At 47.2% G+C, this 13707-nt stretch overlaps 1 protein-coding gene across 6 annotated transcripts in view; it reads right to left on the reverse strand.

Annotated features, from left to right (window-relative positions):
- Window positions 1-3349: 3349 nt before the first annotated feature.
- FN1 (fibronectin 1) overlaps window positions 3350-13707 on the reverse strand; it is a 53872-nt gene continuing 43514 nt past the window's right edge. For 3 of the 6 annotated variants that reach the window (XM_051622704.1, XM_051622700.1, XM_051622706.1), the window contains 12 exons: window positions 13322-13409; window positions 12965-13141; window positions 12655-12744; window positions 12285-12464; window positions 11705-11794; window positions 10394-10863; window positions 9712-9850; window positions 8118-8282; window positions 6892-7017; window positions 6179-6285; window positions 5803-5913; window positions 4448-5314 (listed from right to left, as the gene is read on the reverse strand). In XM_051622704.1, the coding sequence (XP_051478664.1) occupies window positions 5240-5314; window positions 5803-5913; window positions 6179-6285; window positions 6892-7017; window positions 8118-8282; window positions 9712-9850; window positions 10394-10863; window positions 11705-11794; window positions 12285-12464; window positions 12655-12744; window positions 12965-13141; window positions 13322-13409 (1818 nt within the window). In that variant the 3' untranslated portion in view covers window positions 4448-5239. Of the gene's footprint in view, window positions 4407-4447; window positions 5315-5802; window positions 5914-6178; window positions 6286-6891; window positions 7018-8117; window positions 8283-9711; window positions 9851-10393; window positions 10864-11704; window positions 11795-12284; window positions 12465-12654; window positions 12745-12964; window positions 13142-13321; window positions 13410-13707 lie in introns of those variants that run through there. The other 3 variants (XM_051622701.1, XM_051622703.1, XM_051622705.1) reach the window with 3 other exon arrangements.

Here is a 13707-nt window from a genome sequence, read left to right on the forward strand (position 1 = left end):
TAGTATGAAAGCCTGGCTTATGCTCAGCTTCTTAGTGAACTGATAAAAAGCTGTGTTGTAAATTGAACTGAGCTGCCTGGATTTTTTTGTTGGTTTTTGGTTATTTGGTGTGTTGTTTGTTGTGTTGTTTTTTTCTTTGGTTCAGCCAGGTAATTTTCTTCAGGTGCTTCTAATCCATTATCCTTTTCCCCTGTGAGGAGGGTGGAGAGTGGGTCCTTTGTGCAAGGCAATCTGGGGTTCTGTGCTCCAAACCCTGCCCTAGATGTGTGCTCTGGGTTGAGAGGCAGTGTCAGGTTCCTTTCTCCAAGGTAAAAGCCTCATTCCTGCACGTTTGACGTGCTTGTTCTCCTAGGGGGAGTTCAACTCAGAGTTCACAGGCAGGCAGCTGGGAAGCATCTTGCCCGAAGCCACTTCCCTTCTCCATTGTGTGCAAGATGCATGAAGCAGATTTGAACTCTGATTAGAAAAACAAAGTGAAAATCTGGAGCACAGGGAGGAGATGAATGAAGTAACAGCCCAGACACGTTTTTACTGGCAATCACTGTGGCCCTTTCAAAGGGAGTTGGGTTTTTTTTTCTTGGTTCAGTTTTATAAAATCTGTTCAGTTTTGACAAGGGATGGGCCACAGTTTTGTAATATACACTTCAGACAGCTCTGTGCTCAGCTGGTACAGAGCAGACAGTCTGCATGTGTTCCCTTTGCTCAAGCTGGGGCCTGCAGGGAGGTAGGAGATGAACCTGGAAGAGAGGAAGTCCAGGTTGTGTTCCTGGCTCTGCTGCTGACTTGTCATGACCAAGGGAATGTTTTATTTTACCTGTCTGTCCATGTGATGCATGGTTTGAACTGAGCAAAGTGACTTTTTTTTGGGGGGATGCAAGTTGTGCAAGGTATCGTAATCCATGCATTGGTTTTCCTTTAACACTGTCATTCCATCTGGGTAGATGTGATCCCCTTCTCCTTGTGTCTTAGGCCCCTGGTTGTATCACCATCCTTGGGGGTGTTCAAAAGCTGTGTAGATGTGCTGTTTAGGGACATGGTTAGGCTCTGGACTCAGTACAGTTGGGTTACAGATTGGACCAATGGCTGGATTTGATCATATTTTAAGGTTTTTTTTTCCAACCAAAACAATTCTCTGATTTTACATCCCATGCTGTGAAGGTCTCTCAGGAATCTGTCCATTCTTTGCCTGCATCTTCTAAAGCATTGGCTAAAACATAGACTGGTAATAAGCATCTGGCAGCTCCTGTTCTCCCATATTCCTGCTTATCATTTACCCTTTGTTTGCTGTCCTTGGGGCACTGTTTAATCTACTGATGGAAGTTAATAGGTACTAATCTTCCAGGTAAGATTTCTGCATGAGTTGCTAGTAAATGCCTAACAAAGGTGGTATCTTGTGCTTTGTTGCTTGTAAACCTCTGTGTACACAACATCTCACAGTGTCTGTAGAAGGATGTTTGTGCCTCCTGCTGTGCCTGTGGTCAGGTTAGAGGACATACAGGAGTCATGCAGAACTGGGGAAAGGCACACAAGTGTCCAGTGTCCCAGACAAGTGTCCTTGACTACTCTGCCTCACTTGTCTGACTACTGGCTGATTAAAATCTCTGGTCTAATTCCAGGTGTGAGGTGACTTCACAGGAATGCCCTTTGGGGTGGCTTGTCACCTGTGCTGTGGTAACAATTTCAGCTAGCCTGAAGCCTTCCCCTTGAAAGAAACTGGCAGTGTGTGAAGGCTGGCATTTGTTTTGGGCATGGAGCTGTGGGTGTTCTGTGCAGGTCTGGTAGCAAGGGCCCCATCTGCTGCTCTGCCAGGTCAGGTCTTCAAGCTGCTGAGGTCCAGTTCCTGCTGACAGTTGGGCTTAGGAGATGTTGGAGTATTAGGAGCCTTCCCCCAGTGCAGGAGGCCAGATGAGCAGCCCTTTGTAAGACCTTGCTGTGCTGGTTCCCTGGGGGTTAGGCTGATCTCCTGCTAGCTGAAGGAGTGGCTTCTCCCTTTGATACTTGCCATGATTAAAACAAACTGTGTAGCTCTGCTTAGCATCTGTTTCCAGTAGGAAAGGGCATGTCTCTCCTCACACGGGATAGGTCTGCTCCCTTCAGTTGATGTTTTGAAGAGCAGGCTGCTGGCAGGCTCTGGTTTGCCCCATCACTGTATGGTGCCCAGCCCCTGGCAGGTTCTGTGCCAGCACAGCAACAGCTCCCAGAAATGTGGAAGTAACTGGAGAGCAGGGAGGGACCATTCTCAGTCTTTGCAGTCAGTAGCAGAGGACTTTAAAACTTTTCAATTTTTCTTTTCTTCAGCCACCACGGGGCTCCTCCCTGGAGTGCAGGGTCCTGACACGGGTTGTTCCCCTGCTCTAACCAGAGTGGTGCATTAGCCAAGAAGACAAACTGTGGAGATGTGCTTCTGCTTCTGGAAAAGAAAAGCCATGGGCTTAAATGCTGCTGGGCTTGGTGAACCTGTGAGCACCTTGTGTGAGAGCCTGAAAGCTCCCTGCTAAGAGGGGCAGATGCTCCCTTCTTCTCCACCTGGGCAGCTGCCCCTGCAGTGAAGGTACCTTGGGTTGGGCAACATCTTTGTGCTCAAGTGAACCATGGATATAAACTGAGTCTGTGTTTCAAGGTGCAGCTGATGTCTTGTTGCCACTTCCTGCACCACAGCCTGGGTGAGGCAGGGGAACCTTCAAAAACCTGAGTTCCTTTTGTTGCTGATTGTTTCTAAAAAAAGAAAGACATGTAGTAGATCTCACAAGTTCCCACTGCCTCTGTGCTGTGCTCTGATAGTGGTTTTCAAATGTAACTGGAAATAAAAGCTTTAGTTGAATGACAAAATACCCAGCATTATACTAGTTAAACAGAAACAATCAGTAATGTAAACCCTCCTGGACAAACCTCCACAGAGAGGTTAGGCAAAGGCACTATTTAATTTTATTCCATAATGTTTACTGCAAGGGGGGAAGGTGTTGTTGCTGTTACATCAATGTGGCATTAGAGTGAGATGAGATGGACTGTGACTCTGGCTGGGGCAGTTCCTGTGTGTCTGTGAAGCGAGTTAGTTGCCAAGTGACTAAGTAGGGATCTTTGCAATTGGTGGAAAGCAACATATAACCCTCAGTCAGGAAGGGCAAATTAATAGAAATCCAGTTTATCAGGAGAATGTTCTTCTGTATCTATGTCTATGCCATTTTTAGCTCTCAAGTATTTCAGACAATTCATTTGGCTCTTGAACATTGGTGGGATAGAACTGATTTCTGCTGCCATCATTTCACTGTTTGCAAGTGTTTTGGTTGCTCTATAAACAGCAAGCTGTGAAAACATCTGCCATGTGTGTTTCTCATGTCAAAGAGCCAAATTCTATTTTCATGCTATGCTTTATTCGACCCAGAGAAATCCATGGACTTGAGTAACAACAGTGCTTCTGTAGCCATGCAGGGAATGCAGCCTGAGGAACCATCACAGAACTTTGCCTCTTCTGCATTTGCAAATGCTGTACAATGGTTTTTGCAGCTTTGGCAGCACAGCTAAAGCAACTCATTGCTAACTTTGCTCATTGTAATCAAGACTGGCTTTGATTGAAAAAAGGTTTTGAGAGTAATTTCATCTACCTCCCTCCCTCCCCACCCCACAAGGCAGAAGCACAGCAGATTTGAAAGCAGCCTTTGCCTGCAGCATGTGGACATACACTCAGGTACTGTCTGTCCCCTTCTCTTTTGTGAGACTTTCTGCAGAGGCAGGGGAAGGATTTCGGTGACATTGTTGCAGCAGTGTCTGAGAGAGTGCTCATGAGCACCTGAAAAAAGTCAGTTCTAGGTTTTGTTTGAATGTACCACGTTGCAAATGGAGATGGAATAGCTGAGAGTTGAAAGAAGGGTGTGATAGCCCCTCTATCAACCCTTCAGATGGTCACAGGCAAGTTACCTTCCATAGCAGAGAGGTTTGCCCCAGGGGCAAGGCAAGGAGCAAGGTCTCAGAGGTCCAGCATCCATTTGGACCTGTGGGGGAGTCACTTAAACTTTGACCACATCCAGCCTCAAAGGCATAGATGGCCTCACTAATTCTGGCCACTCAAACACTGACAGCATATTTGATTCTAGGTGTTCAAGTGTCTGGCTGGATTGAGGACCATTTCTTTACCTCAGTACATGTCCAAAGCAAGGAATATTTTCCTTTCCCTCCCTCCTTTCTCTCCTCTGCCTGTTCCCCCCAAGCAAGCCTCTGCCTCCTGCAATGTTCATACATACTTTAGAGTGTGCCTGTGCTCTACTGGGGCAGGGGGTGCAGCTGGAAGTCTTTAATTAACCACCTGCTCTACAAATTTTCTCTTGAGGTTTCCTTCATGCTTCATTGAGAGGTTTGTTCCATCTTGTTTCAAGGCAATGTTACTCCAGCTCAGAATAATAATCTTCATCCTAGATTCCATGGCAGCAAAGAGAATCACTTAAACTACATGTCTGGTTTGTAAATCTTTTTATTAAAAGAGTTGTTTGTTTTTTTTTTCTTTTCCACAGTAGTAAAGCTTTGGCACTTACAGTATAAAAATAATCACTGATCATAATTACACCAAATTCCTCTTTGTCAACTGCATACTAAGTGTCTTCAATACTTTTTATTCCCATATAAAAACACTTGGAAGGTCAGGGGAACAAAACTGATAAATAACAGTATGAGATATAAAGATACAGCTAGAAAAATACTAGAATCATTGAGAGAGAATTAGGACTGTGCATATTTTAAATATCACAGTGATTGGATTTGCTGTTCCTATCTTACTGCTGGCTGCACGCTTATGTGAAAGCAGAAGTGTTTGGTGGACTTTCCTGTCACTAAAACTCAAGTGATGTTGTACTCAAATGTTCTTTGCATAGCATGGGAACCTTCAATTTCTACACCCACCCTCCCCCTTGATATTTTGATCCCGCACCAATCTGTGATTTAGCATCTTCCACCCCCACCCCCCTTTTTTTTTTTTTCTTTAAATTTGAGAATACTGACTGGTATTCAACACTTGGAGCAAAACCCAGAGAATTGCTATCAATCATGAGAAAAGTCTGAAACACTCCAAGAGTGGCGCTTGGAGAAGCTGTGAGTTGAGCTTAAGCTGGGAAAATGGCTCCAGAGCAGAGGGCCATTCTCAAAAGATGCAGTTTTGCTAGCATCACTCCAGTTTGGATGGTAATGGAGGCAGATAGGTATGTATACTTTGGTTGCCTGTTGCCATTGCTGCAAGAAGTCTTGCTGGATGTTACTTTCCCCGTGGATGTTGTGTGTCTGCCTGTACATCTAGGGGCATGAAACACTCAATTGGGCAGTTGACGTTCTGTCGGGAGGGAAGGAGACCAGTTAGCACTCTGTCCTGTAAAGATGGACACTTCTGTGCTGTGGTTTGGGCTGAGAATTGTTTGCCAGCCCGTGGGGCTGCTTGGCAGCTGTTCTCAGCATGGAGCACACAGCTGGGTTACAGCAGAGAGTGAAGACTGGGAAAGCACTGCATGCACTGGGGCCTGCCGGGGCATGCGGGACATCCCGGCGCTGGGGAAGGAGAAGTGCTAGGGAGGTGAGGGTGACACTGAACACAGTGTGAGCTCAGGTGTACAGTCTGAGCTCAAGTCTACAGTCTGAGCTCAAGTCTACATTCTGTGCTGTGCAAGAGTGATGGTTTTGCTGGAGATGGGGCTGTCATGCACTTCTGGCCGAGCAGAAAGCTACGCACTGCCCCTAACCCTCAAGCCCTACAGAGACCCCGTTGATCCATCCCACAGACCAGACTTGCACTGAGGGAGGGCAGAGAAGGAAAGTTGTACTCACAGTGTTTGTGGCCTGGTGGTATCTCTGTGTAAACTGAGTGTAGGTATGGCCAGCAGAGCCTTCAGGGGCCACCTCCACGCTGGGCCGGCGGCAGTTGTCACAACGCCAGCCCTAGGGAAGCAGAACATGGGTGTGTTGGTCAGACCACACCAGTGTGGCTGGCCAAGGAGCTGCCAGCATTTACACATCTGCCCGCAGCTCCACCAACACCAGGGAGGTTGCCCCCACGCAGATACTGAAGCTCTCCTACTAATCATCTGTCTTCTCACCCACCTGTTTTGGCGAGGCATTGGGCACCATCTGACCTGACACCCTGCACTCCAGCACAGCCCCTCCTCATTCCCTGTGTTCAGCAGGGCAAGTCCCTCCTGCTTACCTGTTGTCCTCCATAACAAGTGCAGGAGCAGATGGCCCCAAAGTACTCCTTCTGCCACTGCTCTCCAACTTGGTACATCTTCCCATCATCATAGCATGTGGTCTCATCTGTGGAGGAACAGGCAGAGCTCAGCTGCAGGGCCTGTGCTTGGCTTTAAGCATTCTCAGAGCAGTTTGGTGATCACAACAGGAGCCTCAGGCCAGTGCACTCTCCCTGCCTGCCCAGAGGCTCACTGACTCTCCAGGGGAACACCAGTCACTTTTATAGCTCACCAGACACTTTAGCTAGAACAGGTATTTGCCTGACAAGAACGATGCAGTTCCATTCATATTGTGAAGTCTAGGGGATCTTCAGGGGACAGGCCCTGCAGAAAAGTCCTGTATTACTGATTAGGGTAACCTGCACCACTTAGTGCAGTGATGTTTCCCTCTTGGGTGGCTCCAGGGCCAACAGCAGACAGATGCTGAGTGTGCTGCGGCCTTGGCTAACGAAAGAGGGCTTTATTCTTTTCAAGCTTGGGAATGTGAGTTTTCTGCCTTCAGCTCTTGTGCAAACAGGTTCAATCTGCCACCAACTCTCCCTCCAAGATCTGCATCAGACACCCTGTTAACTCTGCTTGCCCTCACAGCAGGACCTTAATGGGGAAAAGCCCCGAGATGCTGAAATTTCCTGACTCAGAGATCAATGAAACTGAACATCAGAAGAAGACTTACGAGGTTCACATTTGAATTCTCCTTTTCCATTTCCAAGGCAGGTGCAGCTCATCATCTGCCCATTCTCCCCCTGCCGGTCCCACTTCTCCCCAATCTTGTAGTTCACACCATTATCATGGCACCACTCTGGAGAAGGCAGAGGAACGAGAGAAACAGGAGTTATCCCCTATGCTGCAGTGACACAGAGGGAGGAGAACAGCTTGGTGATGTGTCAGGAACCAACAAGAGGGTCAGGAGAAAGAACCTTTTCAGCTCATCCAAGTCCCAAGGATGAAATGGGTTCCTGCTTGGAAATGGGTTCAGCTCCTGCAGCTTTTAACTTGCTGAGGACTGTTACAGCTCTGGGAAATGGCTAGAGGCTCTTAGGACAAGAGTAGGATGTCACAAAGAGTGGAAAAGGAGGATTGGCTCATAGGAGAGTAAGAGAAATGAAAGGGAATTTAATAGACATGGGGCAGGAAGAGAGAGAAAAATATTTTAAATGGTCTTTTTTGAACAAATACCCAAAAAGCTGTATCACAGAAACTGCCAAACACAATGGGTAAGCCACGTGTATCAAATGAGGAAATATCAATATTAATCCTGTAAAACAAGTGTCTTCCCTGCAGGCACTGCTCTGAGTCTATATGTAAATTGCAGAAATGCCAAAGCAAAGAGTTGCTTGTATTAGGCTTAAAAAGCAGCTAACAAAATTAGAACACTTGGTTCTCCAAGATGCTTTGCAAAGGGGCTGTCTGCTATGCAAATCAGAATCTGTACTTGCTGTAATACCCACTGAAATGCACACAGGTCCTGTCTGACCCCCTGCAACAATGTACATAACTAGGAGATGAAAATTCCACCATCATTTAACACTCAAGAGCTGTCTTCTGAAATGGCTGCTCAGACCCTCTCACCTGAGTGTCTTGCCTGTCTGCCATTTTTATACCTGGCAAAGGTAGGGAAAAATCAACACTGAACTTAGGTGAAAAAGTCATTCTGTATCAATGTGATATTAACTGTTGCTGATGCAGTGAAGGGCACTACTAGCTAAAGCTGCACAGCTCAGAAGTAACCACAGTTTTCCATCACTTCCTGTGATGCAAAACACTGGTTTGGTTGGAAAAACTCAGGAGCCTGCGTTAGGAGCCTGTGTCATGTTTAGACCTGGTTGGTTGGGTCCAACATGCCAGCAGTGCTCAGGGAGCTCCCTCAGAGGCAGGGATGGTGAACAGCAAGCTACTCACTAGAAGAGTCACATCTGAAATGGCCACTGCCAAAGCCCAAACACTGGCACCAGAGCTTAAAGCCAGTTTCAGATAAGCGCTCCCATTCCTCGCCAATGGAATAGAAGGAGCCAGTGTAAGTATCATAGCAGGTATCATCAGCTGGCTGGTTTAGTCCTTCAGACACTGGAATGAAAAGAAAAGAAACAAGCATCACACACAGCAACAGGAACTACAGAAAGACAATTATTTTCCCTGAATATATGCTTTCTTTTCCTTTCCCCCCCGCCCCCGGCAGTAATGGAGCTACCCCAGGGGTATATACTTGATGGCTCTCTGAGCCTCCCCATGATTTATTTTCCATTTGCATCTGTCAGAGCAGCTGACTGATTAAAAAAAAACAACAAAACAACCAAACCTGACATGAAGGCTATTTTCATTTTGATTTGCCAAGTTTTTGCATTTGCTGCTGGAGAGCAACAACCTGACTGAGCCTGTTCTGAAGGGAAAGATGCTGGGCAATGCTGGGCAACAGCAGGAGGCTGGTAGCTGCATACACACTTTTTTGGGGCACTTCAGACTCTAGCTCATGGCACGGGGGTGGAAGAAGGAGATCAGACCTTATGGCCACCCATCTATACAGATTTCCCCCTTAGGTGTGTGCCTTGATTGGAAGGCAATGTTTTAACAACCATCAGTTCAGTGTGTGATGGTGAGGGTGAAGAGTTAATGCTCTCTGCTCAGTCTGTGACTGACATAAGGCAGCTGGAAGGGGAGAAACAGCTTTTTTTCCCAGGGAGGTGGGAGCAGTTGAGGGCTGCATAGTGGACAATGTAAATCCTTAATGGTTCAGCTCTTCCCATCCCATCCCACCCTCTTCGTTTCGACTTCAAAACACACAGAGAGGAGGAAATGGAGGGAGAGAAAGGGTTGTTGACCAGCCCCCTGTGCTGATAAAAGCAAAGCTCAGGTCCCACAGGGTGTGTGTGGTCTCTGGGCTTTCCAGCTGTGGCAAGTGCTGTCTCTGACCACAAGTACTTGTGGTTGGTCAGATGGCTTTCAAGTGCTGCCTGTTTGTGCCAAATCAGCGTTTCTGCAGGCAGCTTGCCCTGCTGCCAGACCTTCAGGATGGTCTAGCGGTGCTGCTGCACAACCAACACAGGAGAAGTTGCAAATGACTGACAGAGCAGCTAAGCTGGCCACTGATTCCTTCCTGTAAGCACGATGTCTTGCTGTGTCAGGAGATTTTTGCTGCTGGGCAGGAATCTGCAACACCAGCCTGATCCCCAGCTCTTTTTGAAAGCAGCAAATTACCAGATCTTTGCTCTTTTCTTGGGCACTGTCCCTGGAAGACCCTAGGAGCCTCAAAGCACATTTTTCGTGATGAGACAAGAGATCAGATTAGCTCTAGTCACACTGTCAGTGTGAGAGTTCTCCCAAACCAGTATACTCCATTGTATCACTTGTCCCAGTGTCCTGCTATGAGCTTTTCCTGTCTGGAGATGTTTCCTTTTCAAACTGTTCTCAAGCCTGAGCACCAGGTAGGTTGTCTTGAGTAAGGGAAACGAGGCAGGAACAGCACAGGTTCACCCAGACTCCATCCAGGTTTACTCACCAGTATTGCCAACTGTGACCACCTCCTCCAGCACCTTTTGTCTCCGGTGATCTTTCAGGGCTTCCACTATGATGTTGTAGGTGGCCCCTCTTGTAAGGCCAGTGAGTGTAGCACTGGAGGAAGTGCCAGGAACCCTGAACTGCAACAAGAGGCAATGCCAAGTCACCAGAAAGGGAAGAGTGATTACTCCCTAGATATCCCCAAGACAGGGTGTTTAGGTTGACTTCTGTGCTCTATGCCATGATGGAAACAGCCCTTTGGATATTCTGAGAACTACAAACAATACCAAGTTTAACTTGGCTACTCTGGACTGTGGTTCATGAGGTTTTATGTTATTGCTGCCTTTTCAGGGAAACAGAAACCAAGAGAGACAAAGAAAAACGGGTAAGTGAGTCTTTAGCTTGGAGAAGCAACAGTCTTCAAAACTCCAATTGTCTCCCTGACTGCTCCCTTCCCCAGGGAAATGTTGATCCTGACAGCGTTTCAAGAACTTTCTGCTTTAGCAATATTACCCCTCCAGGAGGGAGGCATTTATCCTGCTCTCAGCTACATGTTTAACAAGACCCTTCAAGCCAACTCTGACTGCCACCCCAATAAGGCAGCAAAGGGCCTGGAGTCCCAGGGCACACCTGCTGCCACGGATGAGGCTAACGCTGCTCCTGTGCTGAGACAGCTCAGTTACCTGCAGAGTGTCTTCATCCTGGCTGACGGGCTGGCAGGAGATGATGTACTCAGAGCTCTCCAGCAAGGGCCTCCAAGAGATGGTTGTGTGAGACAGGACTTCTTGACCCGTGGTGTCATTGCGCCTGGGCCCCCGGGAGTTGGGGTACGAAGGCTCCACGATGATGGGCACTTGGTACCCAGGGACTTCAATGGCTTCATCTACGTTTGGCGGTTGCCGTCTCGACCCTGGCCTGAGGGGTGTTGCTGTGGTGGGTACAGGTCTTCTGTAGCCGTGCTCCTCAAAGAAGACTTGTTGGCCCTGGTAGGGTCCTACTGTCTGTGGATGCCCAGAGGTGCCTGGAAGTTGGATACCGTTCCCATTGTCATACCTGTTGTTGGTGAGGTAAGGGGTCCTCTCGTCAATGGAAGGCACGTCCAGGATGTCGGGCTGGTTGGGGTGTGGTCTGGTAATCAAGGTGGGAAGCTCATCTAGCCAAAGAAAGGTTAGGAGCCATAAAGCAAAGCGTGGCCAATTAACAATGGTCAATTAAAACAGCTAGAGTGGATACCGTACACCGCTCCCAGCAACGAAGACGAGCAGTCATCCCAAGATGCAACACACTTCTTATGACCTCATTGTGATTGTGAATCTATATCCTGTCTCTCTCTCTCTATTCATATATCATATAAATCTATGTTTATCTTTCACACCCAGGCATAAGAAGCGTGTTGGCATGAAATTTTCATACAGCTGAGCAACAGTTTTGAACACTGCAACCCAAAGAAGCCACCATGCTCTGCTCAAAATGAGGATCAATTATTTTCAACAGATAATCACAGGTTATCAGGTTAGGAAAAATCACTAGTGTGCAGTAAGAAAGGAGGTTCTGGAGCACATTCAGATCTACACCTGGTATTTGGCTTGCTACAGGAATCTCAGTCTTGCACTGTGGAGGATATAAAGTAAGAGAAATGCAATGGGCAATAAATGGATGGATTCTGCCTCGGATGCCATCATCTGCTAGATGGAAATGCACCTGTCAACCCTACTTTAATTATCAATTAGGTACCCAGGCAAGAGTGAAGCACCAAGCTTGTCGTTCTTAGTGTCCAAATGCAGCTAAATGTGCTTCGTGTAACTTCAGAATTTTACTCCTTGCATCCTAGAAAGGAAAACCTCCTTAGAAAGCCTGTCTGCATAAAAAACGTGTGGCTGAATGGTGTGAACAAGGTATTTTAAATAACAGTCTTATTTCATCCTGAGACTGTGTTCCCCAAGTGGAAGACATAATCTCTTGTTGGCATTCAACAATCCAGAGCTTTGTTTTACCTGTCCTTTTTCTGCCAATCAGTGGTTCACTCTTTTGATTGTTCTTCACAGCAATGATGTAGATGATGTATTCAGTTCCTGGTTCCAAACCTAGGGAAGGAGGAAGGACATAAAGCCATCTTAAAACTGAAGTATTGCTTTTCTTTTATGACTTTGCATGGGATCTAAGGCAGAAGAAGAGGTGGGTAAGGCTGTAGTATGGGTATGTGCAATTTGGACCTGAGGTTTTCAGGACAGTACCAAGAGTCCAGCCTCTTGCTCCTCAGAGCCAGTTTGAAATCAACCTGACCACGTTAGCAGGGATCATGGGCACTGCAGACACAGAACATAATGAGTCTTTGGAATGTGTGACTGATGGGGTGCCATGGACCTTTCACCTCGAATGGATGACAGTTGTGGTGGGGCAATGGAAACAAGCATCTGTGGTTGTTGCTGTCCATCATTAGAAACCACAATCAAGGACCAAGATTTTTTCTTTGTCTTAGCTGACCATCAACATGTCTTGTACCTAGATCTTCCCCCCCTCTTCCAGTTTAAGTGTTTCAGGCTAAGAGCTCCCAAACAAAACAGAGAGAGGTACCAGTAATAGTAGCCTCGGTGGTGCCGGGCCGAAGGCGAGGCAGAACCTCCTTGGCTGGTGAGCCAGGTTTCTCATATCTGATGATGTAGCCTGTGATCTTGGCTCGTGGAGGCTGCCAGGTCACCAGGAGGGAGTTGCTCGTGGTTGTGAGGAAGCGCAGGTTAGAAGGAGCATCGATAGCTGGGTGAGAACACAAGGAGACAAGTCAAATGCAAGCAAGGCCTTCTCCTGAACTGCATCTTCTGACACCCTTCTCAAACTCAGGAATACAACCTAAGTCACAGTAAATATTACATGTGATCAGATACAGACAACTTCTGCCTGACCGTATGTGGCTATTGTGCAGAGAAGTCAGTCAAGGTCACGTTACCAGTGGAGGCATCGATCACCACCGGGGAACTGCGCGCGTTCTCGTTCAGAGTGTACAGGTAGATCTTGTAGTCAGTGCCAGGCTGCAGGCCTACAATGAAGTTGAGACACAAATGTTAGCTGATCTGAGGAAGCCATCTAAAAGGGACAACAACTTCTTGGAGACCAGGCTTTATGACAGATTTTTTTTTTCTCAGCTTTTGTTCCTATATCATTTCCCACCAAGGCAATTCAAGTGCTAAACAAGAACCCAGTGCAGCTTCTGATCTGACCCTGGAAGCTCCTGAACCTGCAGAAGCCCCTCAACTTACCAGTGATAATATAAGTCCTAACATCAGGGCTGATGGTCCTTTGAATGGGGTTCTGGCCACTTGCTGGGACAGCATCAACTTGGAAGCCAGTGATGGTCTCAGTCTTGGTTCTCCAGGTAATTGTGATGGTCGTCTCAGTGGCATCTGTCACACGGGCCCTGCGAGGGGGGCTAACATCTGCACCAGAGGAGAAAGCCTCCTGTCAGTACTGTGGGGGTTGTGAATCTTACCAGTTAGGTGCCTGTGAAAGCCTTTGCTGGAGCTTTGTATAGAGCCCTACTTTGGAGACAGAGCAGGATCTCAGCCTCTGCACTCAGCACAGAACTAACTGGTCACTTGTGGAGAACCACTACTTACTTTCAAGAGTGGTGACCACCCCCTGGGCTGGTCGGCTGGTCAGAGAGTCCTTCAGGGCATAGACACTCACTTCATACTTGGTTGCTACCTAGAATGGACAAAGTTATGTCACGTTACTAGCAGGACCTGGCACAGCTGGGAAATACTCCTGCCCACATTTGGTGGAACCACATTTCTTGGTCACCAGCTACTGCAGTATGAAACCTTGAAATAAATCAGTGAAGGATTGACATGATCATTCTAGTTATTTCCAGCTGTAATAAAAGAGTAGACATGGGCCCTGATAACAGTGCTGTTGGTAATACTAGTAGTGCACATGTGCACACCATGGAGCAGAGGAAATCCAGGATGAAGCTGAGTTGTCATCCCTCATTTTGAAACCTGTG

This window comes from Apus apus, chromosome 6 (assembly GCF_020740795.1).
Source record: "Apus apus isolate bApuApu2 chromosome 6, bApuApu2.pri.cur, whole genome shotgun sequence".
NCBI lineage: Eukaryota > Metazoa > Chordata > Aves > Apodiformes > Apodidae > Apus > Apus apus.